The 18,024-nt window shown below is 36.4% G+C and overlaps 1 protein-coding gene across 1 annotated transcript in view; it reads right to left on the bottom strand.

Moving 5' to 3' along the window:
• Window positions 1-18,024, bottom strand: part of ANKRD13C (ankyrin repeat domain 13C) — a 113,792-nt gene that overhangs the window by 15,003 nt on the left and 80,765 nt on the right. Inside the window, exons 8-11 of the mRNA XM_006862412.1 lie at window positions 15,282-15,413; window positions 4,209-4,370; window positions 1,596-1,675; window positions 154-252 (exon numbers count right to left, since the gene is read on the bottom strand). Of these exons, the coding sequence (XP_006862474.1) occupies window positions 154-252; window positions 1,596-1,675; window positions 4,209-4,370; window positions 15,282-15,413 (473 nt within the window). The remainder of the gene's footprint in view (window positions 1-153; window positions 253-1,595; window positions 1,676-4,208; window positions 4,371-15,281; window positions 15,414-18,024) is intronic.

Below are 18,024 nucleotides of genomic sequence, written 5' to 3'. Positions count from 1 at the left end.
TAATTAATATATTGATATAAATCAGAAAATTTCTAGAAAGGTGAATAACACATTATCAAAAGGAAACGCCTCAAATACACCCCACAGATGAAACCAGTATTAATCTTTAAGTTTAGTGCTCTTTCAAAACAAGTGTAACAGTAGCAAACTTACGATTCAATTCCTAAGGGAAATTCTTGGCTCATGGCTATTGTGGCTTTAAATGTTTTCTTACTCTCTTTGCACACTAGTTCTCTACCCAGATGAGGAGCTCTACAAAATAGGGGGGAAAAAATTAGGAAGCTTTTCAACATGTTATCTATCATCTTCTAAATAAGAATCTACCATCTTCCAATATCATGTATTAATATTCCAGTATTTCTTATTCTGTATATAGAAATAAAATCATGCTAAAACAGGGATTAGACTTCAAAGAGAAATAAGACATGGGTAACAAAAATAAGAAAAGAGTAAAGTGTAAAAATTCAGAACAAAGTTTTTAGAGTTTAATCACTTTTACATTGAATATAATATAATTTTAATAATTATTTTTAAGAACAAAGCAAATAGCTAGAGATGCAGATTTTTTAAACATCATTGTGGAACTTTAAAATCACTTATTCAATTAAAATTCATTTACTGTCTCTAATCTCAGCAATGATTATTTTAAAAAATCAGACTCATTCCATTCTTATTAACTATAGGATGTTAAGACAAAGGAGGCCTGGTGTGGCACCATAGGATAAGCGCTCAAATCAAAGGTAGCTTGAACTACAAGGTCGATTATTCAAATTCACCAGCTGTTCCTTAGAAACCCTATACAGGGTCACTATAAGTTAGTGCCACCTTGATGGCACACAACAACATTAAGACCAAAACATTCTGGAGAAGTTAGGAAATTAATGAACGTTTCAAAAATTAATCATAATGACTTCCTAAACATGGGAATCAGTTAATACTTTATTTTCTACCAAAAGGAAATAATGTTTTCTTCAGAGGTCTGTATTTTCTTTTGACAAGCTGGCCAAAATTTTTTATTCATTCATTCAAAATAAACTCATTATTCGCCCCTTTATTCAATAAGCATTTACTAAGCATGAACTATGTGCAAGACACTCCATGAAGCATTAGTCATATAATATTAAGCAAAAATCTTGTAATAGGATGGTGAGAAGTGGTGAGGCAAAGGATAAAGCAAGGGTAATGACAGAATATGAGCCTAGAAAGGCAAAGAAATTAGCCAATTTAAGGCTCGAGATAATTACAGGATACAAAATTTTATCAAAAATGAAAGATTTCAAAGAAGCAACTGCATTGGGTAATTCCCCACTTCGAACAATAGCCTATGTGATTTGATGTGTCTTAATTCATGGGAGGAATGCAAAAGGATGGCTGTATAGCCTTATTCAAAAAGTGTATGTAATTTGGAATACTTTTCCTCATCATGCTTAACCCATATTTTTAAAAGGTCTTAAAAAAATTCCATCAGCAAAAAATATATTAATAATTTTTTCTTAAAAATAAATTATACTTGATAATTCATATATAAATGATTACAAATTATTCTTTCTCAAAAGCAAACTAAACTATACATAAACAATGCAGGAAACACTTACTTTCCATTTTCAGCAGATATATATTCTTCCCACGTAATAGTATTTTGAGGAGGAGGGGTAAGAGACTGTCTCCGAATTGGCTGACAAAAAAGAAAAGAAAAACGTCACATCTTTAAAAATATAAATTTAAAACATAAACGACCAATCTACTTAACCTCTTAATACTTTAAGAGAGTCCTTGCAGAATAGTTTCTTGGGAGTCTTAGCTGTAACAGTGACATTTGCCATCAGTTTTTTTCTGAATTTCAAATAAGACAAGTATCAAAGTAATAATAGCCATTCCTTCAACATATTAATCATCTAAAAAGTTCCTCACATTATACTAAATGCTGGGCATGGTAGCTAAAGAGAAATATAAAAACCTATTATTCAGTTGAAAACAAACAAATTGCTAAATAGAAATACAAAACAGTATATGATTAAAAACCAAGTGAGCTTTCAAAACACTATTTCAGGAGTTCAGAAAAGGGAGCAATCATAAAAAGCAGGTGCAAAGATGAAAACCATGGTAGACTGGTTTATTTAAATTAGGGAGGAAAGTTCAAAAGGAAGATCTACAATAGATAATGTCTTTAAATGTTAGATATAAAAAGCTTATACTTGGTTAAACGTGAATTTGGATCACTATTGATTCCATTTGCAATAAGGAACTAAACTAGACAGTGACAATGGAAACTGAAAGGCGCTAAGGAAAAATCCACAGGACAAGCTGTGGAGCAAACAGGCAATAACTGGCAGAAATAACAGGACAAATAGTACAGTGACACCACTAGGTGTGTGCATACTGCACCCTAGACTGCCAGAAGGGGTGATACCAAAATGACCAAAGAATATACACCATGACTAGTGCAGGTTACGCTGTAGAGGGAGATGCAGATAAGATAGTGGGATCACTAGGGTTGGTATCACCTGCCATTGGGCAGACAGGAAGGTCTCTGCTTGGCCAAAAGGAGGAGGAAGTGCACACGGCCATAGGAGAGGTTGGAAGGGATACGGCTGGGAGGAAGGAGGTCACATAGTGCTCCAGGCTTTGCCTGCCCTTTGTAGAGGCGAGGCCAGGCCTTGCTTGGAAGAGGGAGAGGTTGTGAGACACCAACCCTAGTGATGTCACTACGAGAGACCCATCAGATGGGAGTTGGAAAAGGAATACAGGTGAATCTTGACAATGCCAGGGGTTAGGGGTGCTGACCTACCTACCATTCAATCAAAACTCTCAGTATAATTGACAATTGAAACTTGTACAACATGGGTTTAACAGTGAGGGCCTACTTAAATGCCATGAGCTCAAGTGTTAAGAGAATCCCCTTAACACTTGCCCAAGTAGCTGAGAGGCTTTTGGTGTGGCTGAGAAGGGGCTGTCCTGAATGGACTGTTGTATCCTGAGTTGTTTCTGATCCTGAACTATATCCTGTTAACTTCCCTAATTAGCCCCACAATTGGGAGCACTGTCTGTGAACTCTGTGTGGTAGCTGCAACAGATATCAAACCCAGCAGAGTAGAGTGCAGTGGAAGGATACTATAAACTAGTCGAAACCTGGCACATTATTGTGGAAAGTTTGTCCATCTCTACAACATGGGAGGGGGTTTCAAAAAATTTGTGGAAAACTTCATTATCTTTATATTCCATTTTTTCCCTTAACTTTTTGAAGACACCTTGTATAATCTGACAGAATACCACTGTTTTTGTTGTTATGAGCCGTTAAGTTGGTTCCAACTTATAGCAACCCTGTGTTGGGTTTCCTAGAAGCAGCTGGTGGGATTGAGTCACCGAGCTAGTGGTTAGAAATCCAATGATTATCTTACAGTGCCACACCAGGACTTTGAATAATAGAAGAGACTAAACATTCAAGGAATTGAAGCTTCCCTGACCACAATGACTGTATTACGTAGCAGTCTTTAATCTTATGACTATGAGTCACAATTCAAATGTCATCAAATGTTAACATTTAGTGAATCTTGTTGAAGGTGACCCAGAATTTTTTGTATTAACTTGTACTTTTTTATAAACTGAAAGTCTGAAAAAGTAAAAATAAATGTAAAAACCCATCTTATTGATCCTGTTACGGAGTAAGATTTTCAAAACAGTTACTATATCTCATTTATCTTTGAATTTACTAATTTATCCTTCTCTTACCCTCTTTCACACAATTCTTTATATAAACAATATTCTCAATAAACATCTGCCAAATTTAAAAATATAAATACAGGAAGGTCTAAGCTAGAGAAGACTTTTGACAAGAAAGTGAATCCTTAATTAGGCCCTCAAAGAAACAGGTTTCAGTTGTAAAGTAGGAATGATGTATTATGCAAAGACATGGATTAAAAATTAACACTGGGTTTCATGCTTGCAAAATGACTTTAAATCATTTACTAGTAAATGAATACACAAAGGCCAAAAATTGACTTACATACACACAAACAAAAATCACACAAGGACATAAGTTCTTTTTATCCGTAACAATCAAGAAAACGAAGATCCATAGAAAAACAGAAGGGAATCACAGTAAATAAAACTGTTGAGTGTGTTGATATAAAACTGTACTGAATGACATCTATCCCCTCTCTCCTTGCAACATTATAAATTAGGAGAAGTTTAAAATGATAATTATATACCTCAAAATTCTGTTCCATTATGTTTCCGCCTTTACTCAAACTCTCCATGATGGCCTTATTTCGAAGAATGTCCTCTTCACTGAGGTGTTCTCTTCTTTTCCTTGATTCTAAAACAAGTCCATTCACCAAGTAAAAGTCTGCCAAAAAGTTTCCTACTCTTTCCTACAACAAAACCAAATATTTCAAAATCATGAAATCTAAAGTTAAGTTTGTAGATTAAAAAAAAAAAAAAAGTTTTAAGAAAATATATTTTCTCTAATGTAGCTAAAAAGTCTACGTTGTATAATTTATTCATAGAATATATACACTGTATACATTCAAGTAAGTGAAATTTGTTATTTTGTAACACTTGAAATTTTAAAGAAAAATTTAAATGTACAGAGAAGTATAATTAAATAGCAAGTGAGTTAACACTAAACAAAAATATCACATAATATTTCCTTTAGAATCTATTCCCAAACAACACAAAACTGCATGAAATATTAAGCTGACAGTCATATATGAGTAGCAAGGAGGGGTCAGAGGTAACTGTTAAGTTGTTAAGTGCTATTGACTCAATTCTGACTCATAGTAACCCTGTATAGGGTTTCGAAAGAGCAGTTGGTGAGTTTAAACTACCAACCTTGCAGTTTATACCATCCAACAGTCCAGTGCTTTATCCTACAGCACTACCCCAGGACTCCCAGAGATAAGGAACAAAAATAAATAAATGGCCCAAGTTACATAGTAATCTCTAGTATAACTACAATTAGTTACCTGCTCTTATATGCTAAAGGAGCTCCGGTAGCCTGGTGGTTATGAGTCAGGCTACTAACCTCAAGGTCAGCAGTTCAAAACTGCAAGCCATTCCACAGGAGAAAGATGAGGCTTTCTGCTCTCATAAAGAGTTACAGCCTCGGAAACCCTATACAGAGTCACTATGAGTCAGAATTGACTTAATGGCACACCACCACCACTGCCACCACCATATGCTAATCTTTAATAGAGACACTATCAACAGAGAAGGCAGAACAAGAGAGTAGCTCCCTCATCAATATCATTAGGGTATTTAAATTTAAATTTATGGATCAGGGGAGCATCATCTAAGGAAACTAAAGTACTATTATAAAGGGTATCAAGAAAAAATCTATTTTCTTTTGAGACAGTCCTCCTAAAATTTCAACACTAATCTCCAACTTTTATAGACCTATAGACAGTATAAATTACATTTTATTTTTTTTAAAAACTCAGTAACTTCACTGAAATCAAGTTTGCCATCTCTACCTGCCTGAAAACCACTTATTTATCATCATCAGAAAATATTCTGGCATTTTAAAAACTATGTGTTTAGAGGTGTTTCCAACAAATGTATTGTACTGTAGGATCTCACAACTGCGATTCCTGTCATGCCAATTGTTGCCAAAAGACTTAGTGAAAGAAGATCGTGAACCTAAATTTCACAGTCAGAATTTTTCTGTAGCTAAGAAATATTTGGAGTCCTGGTGTGGCACTGTGGGCTAATGCGTTAGACTGCAATGTTTGAATTGCAGCGTCGGTGGTTCAAGCTCATCAGTTGCTCCTTGGGAACCCTATACAGGATCATGATGGGTCAGAATCAACTCGACAAGACTTAACAACAACAACAACAGGAAATATTTCGGAGACAGTATCAGTTTTCAAACTGTTATAATGATACCTCTAAGACAGAAACTCAAAGGAAATACATGAGCAGGCATGTAAGCTTGCTGATGACCACAACGGTTACTGGTGAGTGGAAGAAGGGGAAATGAAGAAATGCGCTGAGTTCAACCACATTCCACAGATTCCCATTGACCTGGAGATGAGAGAGAGAAGAGCAAGGGCTGGCTGGTAGGTTCACAGTGTGGTGAGACCTGGGGACTCCTGAGCCTATGGACAAGGACATAGCCACAGAGGTCTAGAGCTGAGAATGAAGCAACCAGCTGATACGAAGTGAGAGGAGTCACACAAGAACACCCAAACTTACCCATTTGGCCTAGCCTAGATGGCTTGATAATCAGAACTCAACTAGAGGAAGATTAAAAAAAAAAAAGAACAAAACAATTTCTGATAAAGGAAAGGAGGATAAACTGCTACAATTTGATTAACTTGACCTATACTCATGAAGGTAGTAACTCAAATACCAACAGAGAGGGAAGAAGTCTTCACATCAAGTATCACTGCTATCCCCTCTATACACAGGGTAGATAGGGATGGGCAATTTAGACACTGACTACCTAAGAAGGCACACAGTGACTGGCTTACAAGGTTTCAAGATGGAGTTAATTTAACAGTGTGGGGGGGAAGAAAGAGTCCCCACTGAACAGTTTTCATCTTGTCTAGATGGGTCTGGTTCAAAGAGATGGAGATAAGATTCTTATGATTCAACAGAGTATAATTGTTATCATGACTAATTACAACTGTCACAAGTGTAAAAGGTAGAAGTTTTGTAACAAAAATGAGAGAGTAGTTAATCTTACAGTCCAGAAACAAAGGACCCTAGGGTCATCAATGGAGAAGAGTACAAGCGGAATGCGAGACCTTATCCAGAAAAGCAGCAATATCAGAGATGGAGGCAGAGATGGGGACATGGGAAGGGGGAGCAGCTAAGGACTCTAGATTCATGGGAAGAGACGGACTAAGAGATGGCAGCCAGAAGGCAGACTTGCAGAATGTGCCTTTTGGTGGTGTAAATTATTATATATGCATGAGTGTTTAAAAAAAAAGAGAGAGATACAGTGAATAGAGAGAAATACTGTTAACGGATGGTACATGGAGGGGATTATAATCATTGTAATGAAACAAGGTGCATGATTTGTTGAATGTAAAACTGATGATCTGCCCTGTAAACTTTCACTCAATCTACAATAAAAACCATGAAACAAAACAAAATCTTATAATGAAAAAAAAAAAGTATAAAGTATCATAAACTTAACATTTTAAGTCTGTATTCTCCATGACCCAATCATTCCATTTGTTGCTGCATTATAGATAATGTCTCATGTAAAGACATGTAAAAGGATGATAAACACGACATCACTAATAATGACCAAAAAACTACACATAGCCTACATCCACATGTAAGAGAGTGGATAAATAAGCTACAGTACATCCACACTATTGGAATACCAAGCTATTACTTCAAAGACTAAAGGAACATTATATGTACTTATAAGGAAAATATTCCAAAACATATTACAGAGAGAAAAAAAAGCCAGCCACAAAATAACAGATAAAACATGATTCTATTTATGGAAAATAAACCAAAACAAAAAGTTACATATTACTATGGATACATATTTATGTATGTAAATCATACAAAAGAAATAGAGGATATACACACTGATAACCTTTAGGGAGAGGCACTGTTGCTTTTAAGTACCTTTGAGTTGGTTCTTATTCATAGTGATTCTGCATAGGTTTTCTGAGGAACAGTTAGTGAGCTTGAACAACCAACCTTGCAGTTCAAACCTACCTTGCAGTCCAGTACATTAACCCAAAGAGCCACACAGGACTTCAGGATTGTGCTATTTACTTTTTTTTTTTTTTTTTTATGTTTTATTGTGAATTATGTGATAGTTTTTATGGGAGAACATTAGTTTTACATTCATCCCTTCATATATTGTTTCATTGCCATGGTTACAATCCCTTCCATGCATCATCAACCAACCAAATGGTATACACTACAAGTATATACCTGCCCCCTGGTCCCCTCTCCCTCTCTGGGTCTTAAGTCCCCAGCCACTCCATCTCTCCACGTCATCATCTCTGCCTCTATCTCTGGTGTCACTGCTTCTCTGGGTAGGGTCCCACTCTCCACTCTTCTCCCTTGATGGTCCCAAGGACCTCTGCTCCTAGACTGCAAAGTCAATCACTCCCCTCCTTGCTATAAAATGTCCACCTTTACATTTCCAACTCTCACAATCAGTCCTGGTAACAATTATTCACTATTGGATAACAAGAGACCTATCCGCATTTCCTTTCATCAGCCCCGCCTAGGCAGAATGGATACTACTCAGTGGAGATTCTACCTTCCTCCACGCCCTCTGGATCTAGGTTACCTCTTGAAAATTTGTAAGCCAGTCATTTCTTGCCTTTGTAGCCCTCTCCCCCCCATTTTGGGCAGCCAATGTCCTGCTATTTACTATTATCTGTAAGGTTGTGCTTTTTTCAATGGAAATATGCTTATGTCTATTATGTGTATTAAAAAAGAAACAATTCTTAAATCAATACTTTTTAAATTATGAGTATTACCTTATGTGGTAACTTATTCTTGCATGAATATTTATTTTAAAGAAATGCTTCTTCATACATAGAAATCAAAATATATGAATGTATTTTATAACAGTCATATAACCTGCTAATGACAGGTGACAATGGGAATTATGGAAAGATTTTACAATTCACTAATAGGAAAACCTCCAGTAACACTTACTTTGATAGTGTTATAAAAATTTAAGGTTATTTAACCTGAATCATATACATAGTATATTGACAAACAGACACTGAGTAAAGAGATGGCTTTGAAGCCAAAAAGTAAAGATACAAAATGATACAGGGAATAAATTCAAGAGCATTTCTCTTTAAGTATTCTTAGGAAACATTAGGACTATAGAGGAAGACTGTGCTGATACTGTTTCCTGCATTGTATATTAAGGCACATGACAAGCCTTCTCAGCAAGAATTTATATGAGCTAAGCTTATCACACCTAGCTTCTCTAAAATACAAGGATGAGTAAAAAGGCATTGTTACTAGGGTTCCACGTTACACATATAGGAGTCTATTCCAAACAAAATATATTTTTTTCTTTCAAACAAAACATATTTAAACATGTCTCTGACATCAAGGGATTGCTGTAGACAAGTTCAGGAAAAATGTTTGCTTTTAACTTTTATTTTTCCTAGGCCTTTTTGAAGCCCCCTTGTATACTAGTCCCATGAGGATACCTTCAAAAATATAGATCCAATCAAAACAGGGGCCTCTGCAAGGCAGAGAAGTCAGCTTAGAAGGTTAGGGTAACTGGGGAATTCTACATAGGGATAATCTTGACAGGATTTTCTTTTAGGGAACAGTATGAACATTGGCCTACAGGGAAGACCAGTTAATACAACTATTACTTAAACTTACGCATCAACCAATAAAGTCAGTGATAATGAAATTGAAGAATTTTACCAACTTCTTCAGCCTGAAATTTATTAAAGATGCAATCAAGATGTATTGATAATTACTAGCAATTGGAATGCAAAGGTTGGAAACAAAGGGGAAGGATCAGCAGTAGGAAAATATGGTCTTGGTGATACCAAGAATACTGGAGATGGCATGAAACAGTTTTGCAAGACCAATGACTTGTTCATTACAAATATGTTTTTTGAACAACATAAAAGGCGATAGCACACATGAACCTCACCAGATGGAATACATAAAAATCAAATTGACTACATCTGTGGAAAGAGACCATGGAAAAGCTCCATATCACCAACCAAAACAAGGCCAGAGGCAGACTGTAGAATAAACCATCAATTGTTTATATGCAAGTTCAGGCTGAAGCTGAAGAATATTAAAACAAGTCCACAAGAGCCAAAATATGACCTTGAACTTATCCAAATTCAATTTAGAGATCATATGAAGAATAGATTTGATGCACTAGACGTTAAAGACTGAAGACCAGAAGAGTTGTGGGATGATATGAAAAACATCATGCAGGAAAAAAAACAAAAGGTTATTAAGACAAGAAAGAAAGAAATTACCAGATGTCAGGAAAGACTCTGAAAACTTGCTCTCCAGCATAGAGATGTTAAAGCATATGGAAGAAAAAAAAGAGGTAAAAAAAAACTAAACAGAAAGTTTCAAAAGTCAGCTTAAGAAGACAAAGTCAAACATGCTAACAAAACGTGCAAAGACCAGGAGTTAAAAAACCAAAAAGGAAGGACACACTCAGCATTTCTCAAGCTGAGGGAACTGAAGAAAAAACTCAAGCTTCAACTTTCAAAAATGAAGGATTCTATGGACAAACTACAGAATGATGCAGAAAGCAGCAAAACAAGATGGAAAGAATACACAGAGTCACTATCAAAAAGAAACAGTCTATACTCAGCCATTTCAAGAGGTAGCATATATGATCAAGAGCCAACGATACTGGAGGAAGAAGTTTAAGATGCACTGAAGGCATTGTCAAAGAACAAGGCTCCAGGAATTGATGGAATGAAAATTGAAATCTTTTAACAAACTGATGCGGCACTGTGGCACTCACTCATCTATGCCAAGAAATTTGGAAGACAACTACCTGACCAACTGACTGGAAGAGATCCATATCTGTGCCCATTCCAAAGAGAGGTGACCCAATACAATGCAGAAATCACCGGACAATATTATTAATGTCGTATGCAAGCAAAATTTTGCTAAAGATAATGCAAAATTGGCTGCAACCATATATTTACAAAGAACCTCCAATGGTTCAAGCTAGATTCAGAAGAGGATATGGAATGAGGGATATCATTGCTAAAGTGAGATGGATCTTAGCTGAATGCAGAAAATACCAGAAAGATGTTTACTTGTGATTTATTGACTACACAAAGGCATTTTGACTGTATGGATCATGACAAGCTATCAACAACACTGTGGACAATGAGTATTCTGGAACACTTTATTGTGTGTTCATGAGGAGCCTGTATATAGACCAAGAGACAGTTGTTTGAACAGAACAAGGGAACACCGAATGGTTTAAAATTAGGAAAGGTGTGTGCCAGGGTTGTGTTCTTTAAACACATTTATTCAACCTGTATGCTGAACAACAAATCCCAGAAGCTAGATTATATGAAGAAAAACGTGCCACCAGGATTGGAGGAAGATTTATTAACAGCCTACAAAAGAAGACACAACCTTGCTTGCTCAAAGCCAAGAGGACTTAAAATACTTACTGATGAAGATCTAAGACCACAGACTTCATTGTAGGTTTCATTGCAATGAAAAGAAAACAAAAAGCCTTACCACTGGACTAATAAATAACATCCATATAAATGGAAAAAAGACTGAAGTTGTCTGTGACGTCATTTTTCTTGGATCACCATCACACTCAAGGAAGCAGCAGTCAAGGAATCAAATGATGTATTGCATTGGGCAAATCTGCTGTGCAAGACCTCTTTAAAGTGCTGAAGAGCCAAGATGTCAGTTTAAGAACTAAGAAATGCCTAATCCACGTCATGGTGTTTTCAATAACCTTATCTATATGTGAAAGTTGGACAGTGAATAAGGAAGACCACAGAAGAATTGATGCATTTGAGTTATGGTATTGGAAGAGAATATTAAAAGTACCATGGACTACCAAAAGAACAAACCAATCTGTGTTACAAGAATTGCAGCCAGAATGTTCTTTGGAAGCCAGGATGGCCAGACTTTGTCTCTCATACTTCAGACATATTATCAGGAGGGACTAGTCCCTGGAAAAGGATATCATGTTTGGTAAAGTGGAGGGTAGGATAAAAAGAGCAAGAACCCCAATGAGATGGATTAGCACAGTGGTGGCAGCGATGGGCTCAGGCTTAACAAAAACTGTGAGATTAGCACAAGAATGGGCAGTATTTCCTTCTGTTGTGCATAGGGTCACTATGAGTGGGGGTTGTCTCAATAACAGGGCACAACAACAACAATTTATTGGACAAGTTCTGAGGAAAATCATTTTGTTTACATTGAAGTACAACCCATTCTGAAGGCTGTAATCTCTGATCTTCATCAGTAAGCATTTCAAGTTCTCTTCACTTTGAGCAAGCAAGGTTATATCATCTGCATATTACAGGTTATTAATAAACTTTCTCCAATGTTGATACCACATTCTTCTTTATGTAATGCAGCTTCTCATATTAGTTGCTAAACACACAAACTGAGTAAGTATGGTGAAGCACACAACCCTAATGTTTACCTTTTCTGATTTTAAAACACAAAGTAGTCTCTTTTTTCTATTTGAACAACTGCTTCTTAGTCTATGTACTTGTAACACATAAACACAATTAAGTATTCTAAAATTTTCATGTTTCACAATGTTATCCATAATATGTTATGATCCATAGTTGAATGTTTTTGCAGGTTCAATACAACACAGGTAAACATCTTTCTGGCGGTATACTCTGTTTTCAGCCAAGACACATCTAATACCAGCTATGACATCCCTTGTTCCACATCGTCTTCCGAATCCAGCTTGAATTTCTGGCAGTTCCTTATCCAAGTACTACTGCAACCATTTTTTAATTATCTTCAGCAAAATTTTACTTCTGTGTGATTTAATGATGTTGTTTGATAATTACGACATTCTGTTGGGTCAAATTTCTTTGAAATAGGCAAATATTGATCTCTTCCAGTCGGTTCCCTAGGTAGCTATCTCCCAAATTTCTTGGCATACGCAAGTGAGTATCTCCAGTGATGCATTCATTTATTGAAACATTTCATAGGTATTCAGGCAATGCCTTCAGGCAGCTTGTACTTCTTCTTTCAATACCATGAACTCTTAAACATATGCAATATTCTGAAATGGTTGAACGTCAACCACTTCTCTTTGGTATAGTGACTATTCTTTCCATCTCCTTTGGGTATTTCTTGGGTCATTCAGTATTTTGACCATAGAATCCTAATGCAAATCAATTCTTTCACCTTGAGAAATACCAAACATACTCTTCCCTTTGAGGTTTCCTAAGCCCAGATCTTTGCACATTTCAATACAATACTTTGTCTTTTTGAGCCACCCTTTGAAATCTTCTATTTGACTCTTTTACTTCATTTCTTCCTTTTGCTTTTGCTATTCTACATTCAAGAGCAATTTTCACAGTCTCTTCTGATATCCATTTTGGCCTTATCTTTCTTTTCCCCTCACAAATGATTTTGTCATCATTAAAAGTCTGAATTTTAAAAAGATTCTTGAACTGGTGGCTCATAGGCATCAGCTCATTAATTCGCTATTGTTGTTACTTAGTGCCTTTGAATTGATTCTGACTCACAGCAATCTTTTTTATAGGGTTTCTGAGGAGCATCTGGTGGGTTTGAACTGTCAATGTTGTAGTTGGCCATTCAGTGGTGATCCTACAGCACCACATCAGGAGTCATTCAACTTCAGCATCTGCTTTATCTTTAGTAGTTTTTCTACTAAATTCACCATGAAGCTCCAAGAGTTTTTCCAACTCAAACTTGGGTTTCTTCAGTATTTTAACATTTCTAATGAAAACATTGTAGAAAGGGTAAATAGATTGGCTAGTTTTTCTATGTCCTTTCCAATGCTGTCTGGAATCAATTTATTGACCACTGATGATATTGGGCTTGTCCATCATCTCTTTCCACAGATGCAGCTGATTGTTTCCTATATGTTCCACCTGCTGAGGTACACATATATAGTCTGTGTTCATGTGGTTGAAAAAAGATACTTGCAATGAATAGATCCATAGTCCTGCAAAATTCTTATGAATCTCTGACCTCATTTCTATCATCAAGGACTCGTTTAGCTACTACTGATGATCCTCTTGCTTCCCATTTTCAAATTTCAATCACCAGTAATAATCAATGCATTTCATTAATCAATGCAGTTACTATTACTTAGATTATCAATTAATGCATTTATTATCATTATCAATCAATAATCAATGCATTTCATGTTTGATCAATTTCAGACTGCAGAACTTGGTAGAAATCTTCAGGTTCCTCATCTTTGTCATTAGTGGTTGATACATAAATTTGAGTAATAGTCATATTAACTGGACTCCTTTTAGGTGTATAGTTATTATAGTATCACTGACAGTGCTGTATTCGTTGAAAAATCTTGAAATCTTCCTTTTAATTATGAAGGTGACACCATCCTTTTCAATTTGTCATTCCCAGCCTACTAAATCATATGATTGTTTGATTCAAATTGGTCAAAACCAATCCATTTCAGCTTATTAATGCTTACTAGGGGCACAGTGGCTCTGTAGCATAAGCACTGGACTTCTAAAAACCACAAGATTGACAGTGTGAGCCCACCAGCTACTTGCAGAAGAGAGATGAAGCTTTCTGCTCTTGTAACGACTTACAGCCTTGGAAACCCTATTCAAGGTTGCTATGACTCAGAACCAACTTGATGGCACTTAACAACAATAATACCTACTAGGATATGGATCTTTGGGTGTTCCATTTTATTTTTGATGATTTACAAGTTTTTTGAGATCCATTCTTCACTCAATCCATGTTGTGATTATTAATGAATATTTGCAGCTATTTCTTCTAATTTTGAGTGGTGCTATATAAGCAAATTAACATTCCATAACCTTGGCTCCAGCCATATCATTAACATCAACTCTACTTTGATAGGTAGCTCATCCCCAAACTTCCAACCTGAGGGGCTAGTCTTCTAGCATTGTATTAAACAATGAATGGTCCACTGCTATTTATAAGGTTTTTAGCGATTAGTTTTTCAGAAATGGACTACCTCTTCCTTCTTACTAATCCTGTCTTAGTATGAAAGGTCCACAAAACTGTCCACCCACACTGGGTGACTTCCGGCATTTGAAAAGCCAGCATCATAACTTGAAAAATCACAGCCAACATGCACGTCACAGTTGTTATTTTGTTGTTAAGATGCTGTCAAGTCAATTCTGACTCATAGTGACTCTATACAGGGTTCCCAAGGAATGGCTAGTGGGTTTGAACCACTGAGCTAGCGATTCATAATGACCTTGCAGCTTACCCAACAGTGACACACCAGGACTCCAAACTAGTACAACAAAATGACACACAAGTGGTGGTGGGGATGGGTTGAATATAGAAACACTGCTTTCAGAAGTACACAGACCTAGATGGAGGATATGTCAAGAAACAAAAGCTTCACATTTGATAGTTTTGTTTAATAAAAGTTTCTATGATTTTGCAGCAATATACTTTTATTTACCTTTGTATAGTTAAACTCAGTACCTAACTAAATTATGACTATAATTCAAAGAAGAGAGAATAAACTAGCTGAAGACAATTCAATAAGCTACTTCATCTAATATTTTCATCACATTATTTGGTGACATTAAACACTAAACAAATTTTTTTAATTTAAAAGTTAGATCTGCACATACTGTTTTATCTTCCCGGAAGAGCCATCCTGTTTGGGCACGTGTAAAAGAAATTGATTTGGTGGATACTGCTGCAGAGTAAATATCACTGCTCATTAAAATGTCAACCTCTTCTTCTGTTTCCATCTCTGATTCCTGAGGTAGGGGAGAGAGCAAAAGTCACATAGGTTTTTTTAATGCTAGAATATGAAAATATGAACAATTAAAATATTACATAATTCAAAAAAAGAAAAACAGGTTCTAAATGTGAAGTTACTTGTTCTAAAAATAATTAAAGCAATTTAAAATTCACAGTCAGTATTTTCTCAAATAAATTATAGTTTATTTACTTTCAAAGACTATGAATCTGTAAAGCAAGATATATGAAATACACAACTCTTACATTTTTAAGATATATAATGGCAGTAATATGAAATGATTCATTTTAGACATGCATCATCTATATTGCATTTTTAAAAGATGATTTTAAAAATTAAGCTGCCAGAGAAGCACAAACTAGATGGTGGATAAGGTAGAAGTGCAGTGAGGAGCTCCATCAGCAACAATACTGAATACTGGACCAAACAGGCCCAGAAAATGGTCCCAGGACTCTGAACCACATAAAAGGAATATTTAGAAAGTTGGAAGGCTTACAGCCAATGGAATTTGTAGCAGAAGCAAGAATTCCAGGCTGTCTAATCTGCAGTGCTCAGCTGCTCCCTGAGCAGCTATCTTGGGCAAGACCAAATGGGAGAAGGATAAGAACAGCCACAGACACCTAACAGAAATGTGGAGATAAAGATGTGGATATTCTTTTTTCTGTTCAGTGGTCTCTAGCTGTCTGCGTACCTCCATTCTGATGACTAGAGAGCGTGCCTGAGTGAGTGGACACCTCACCCCCAGCCCCAGAGGGTCCTATTAAGCATGCACACACAAATCTCCTCAAAAATTAAAGGGAATAGTTTCCACTTAAAACCAAATGGCAGCACAAAATGGCCACAGGCAGCCCTGAACTATATGTCACTAGGAAAAAGGCCAAAAGGCCTGAGTGGGACAGACAGACTAAAAAGGAAATGGGCTGAGAATTAAATCCTAAGTTACGTCATAAAGACCAATAGTGGTATCATGAAATTTCTCAGGAAGAAGAGTGAAAAAGCCCATCTCCTGATCACATCTACCTGGAGGCAATCAGAAACCATAAAAAATACCAAAACACACACCCATTTTAGTATTAAGGTCACAGCTAACTACTGATACTGAATATGCCCCAAAAAACAGAAGCAGATGACCATAACAGCACATGTCCAGAAACAAGATAAAGTGACTGAGACAAATGAACTGAAGGTGGCAGGCTTTGGAAATGCCTGAGATGGAATTCAGAAAAATAATTATAAAATGTATCAAAACACTTTACAATGGAGTTAAGAAAAATAAGGAAGAAGTCAGGGAACAAACAAATTAGATACAGCTTTGGAAACAATGCAAAACCTACAGAAAAAGGTCCAAATGATTAATAATAGAATATCAGAAATGGACAATACACTGAAAGGGCAAAGGACTAGAATTGAAGAGATGGAAGCCAGAACTAGTGATCTGGAAGACAAATCTCTCAATACTACTAAGATAGAAGAACTGCAGGAAAAAGGATTAAAAAATCTGAAGAAGGTCTAAGATTCATGTTGGACAACATAAAAAGGAATAGCTTAAGAATTATCAGCATTCCAGAACAGGAAGAATCACAGAAGTCCACAGAGGAGATAGTTGAAGAGCTGATGGAAAAAATTTCCCTAACATCCTGGAAAGTGAAAAGATAAGCATTCAAGAAACTCAACGAACCCCAAAAAGGATAGACCCTAGAAGAAAATCACCAAAACATATATTAATCAAGTTCTCCAAAATCAAAGATAAGGACAGAATCCCAAAAGCAGCTAGAGAAAAGAGAAGTATAACATACAAAAGCAAGCAAATCAGATTAAGCTTGATTTTCTCAACAGAAACCATGCAGGCAAGAAGGCAATGGGGAGACATATATAAAACTCTGAAGAAAAAAAACTGCCAATCAAGAATCCTCTACCCAGGAGGGAGGGTGGGGGTGATTTCAAAACATTCCAGGATAAACAGAAGCTAAGGGATTTTGCCAAAGCCAACCCTGCACTGAAAAACATCATAAATGGAGTTCTGTGGACTGAGAACCAACAAGAACAGACAACAACCAGAGAACCAACAAGAACAGACAACAACAACACCCGGAACTCAATCTACAAATGGAATAGTCAAGAACAGAATAAAACTTTAAGAACAAATTGAGAGGATCTGGGAGGTCAGTCTATGATCAAAACAATTACAATGTGAAAGAAGGTAAACACAGAGGAACAGATATCCATGTGAGAAGGTCAGGTAGATTACAGGATAAAATAGACTGTCTTAAATAGAGGGAAAAGTTAATGGAATATAAGATAACCACAACGGTGGCGTTGGCATGGGGGGTTTAGGAGGAGGTTGAGGGAGGTGACAGTAGAGCACAGGGTAGGTGACAGACACATCATACATAGTTTGGATGTTTGGAAGGGCAATACAAAAAGGGGAAGGAGGTGGAAGACCAAGGTAGCTAGGGGAACACTGAGACAGGTTTGCATGGGCTAAGTGGGACAAGGTAAATGGTGATGCATGCTCAACCTTGGAACAACAGGGCTCTGTGATACAAGGATTTAGACATAGTTTGAAGAGGGGAAATAATACTAAACTGCTTAACTGTCTTATGAATATT

This window comes from Chrysochloris asiatica, unplaced genomic scaffold (genome assembly GCF_000296735.1).
Source record: "Chrysochloris asiatica unplaced genomic scaffold, ChrAsi1.0 scaffold00048, whole genome shotgun sequence".
NCBI classification, from domain to species: domain Eukaryota; kingdom Metazoa; phylum Chordata; class Mammalia; order Afrosoricida; family Chrysochloridae; genus Chrysochloris; species Chrysochloris asiatica.
This window is presented reverse-complemented; position numbering and strand designations above follow the sequence as displayed.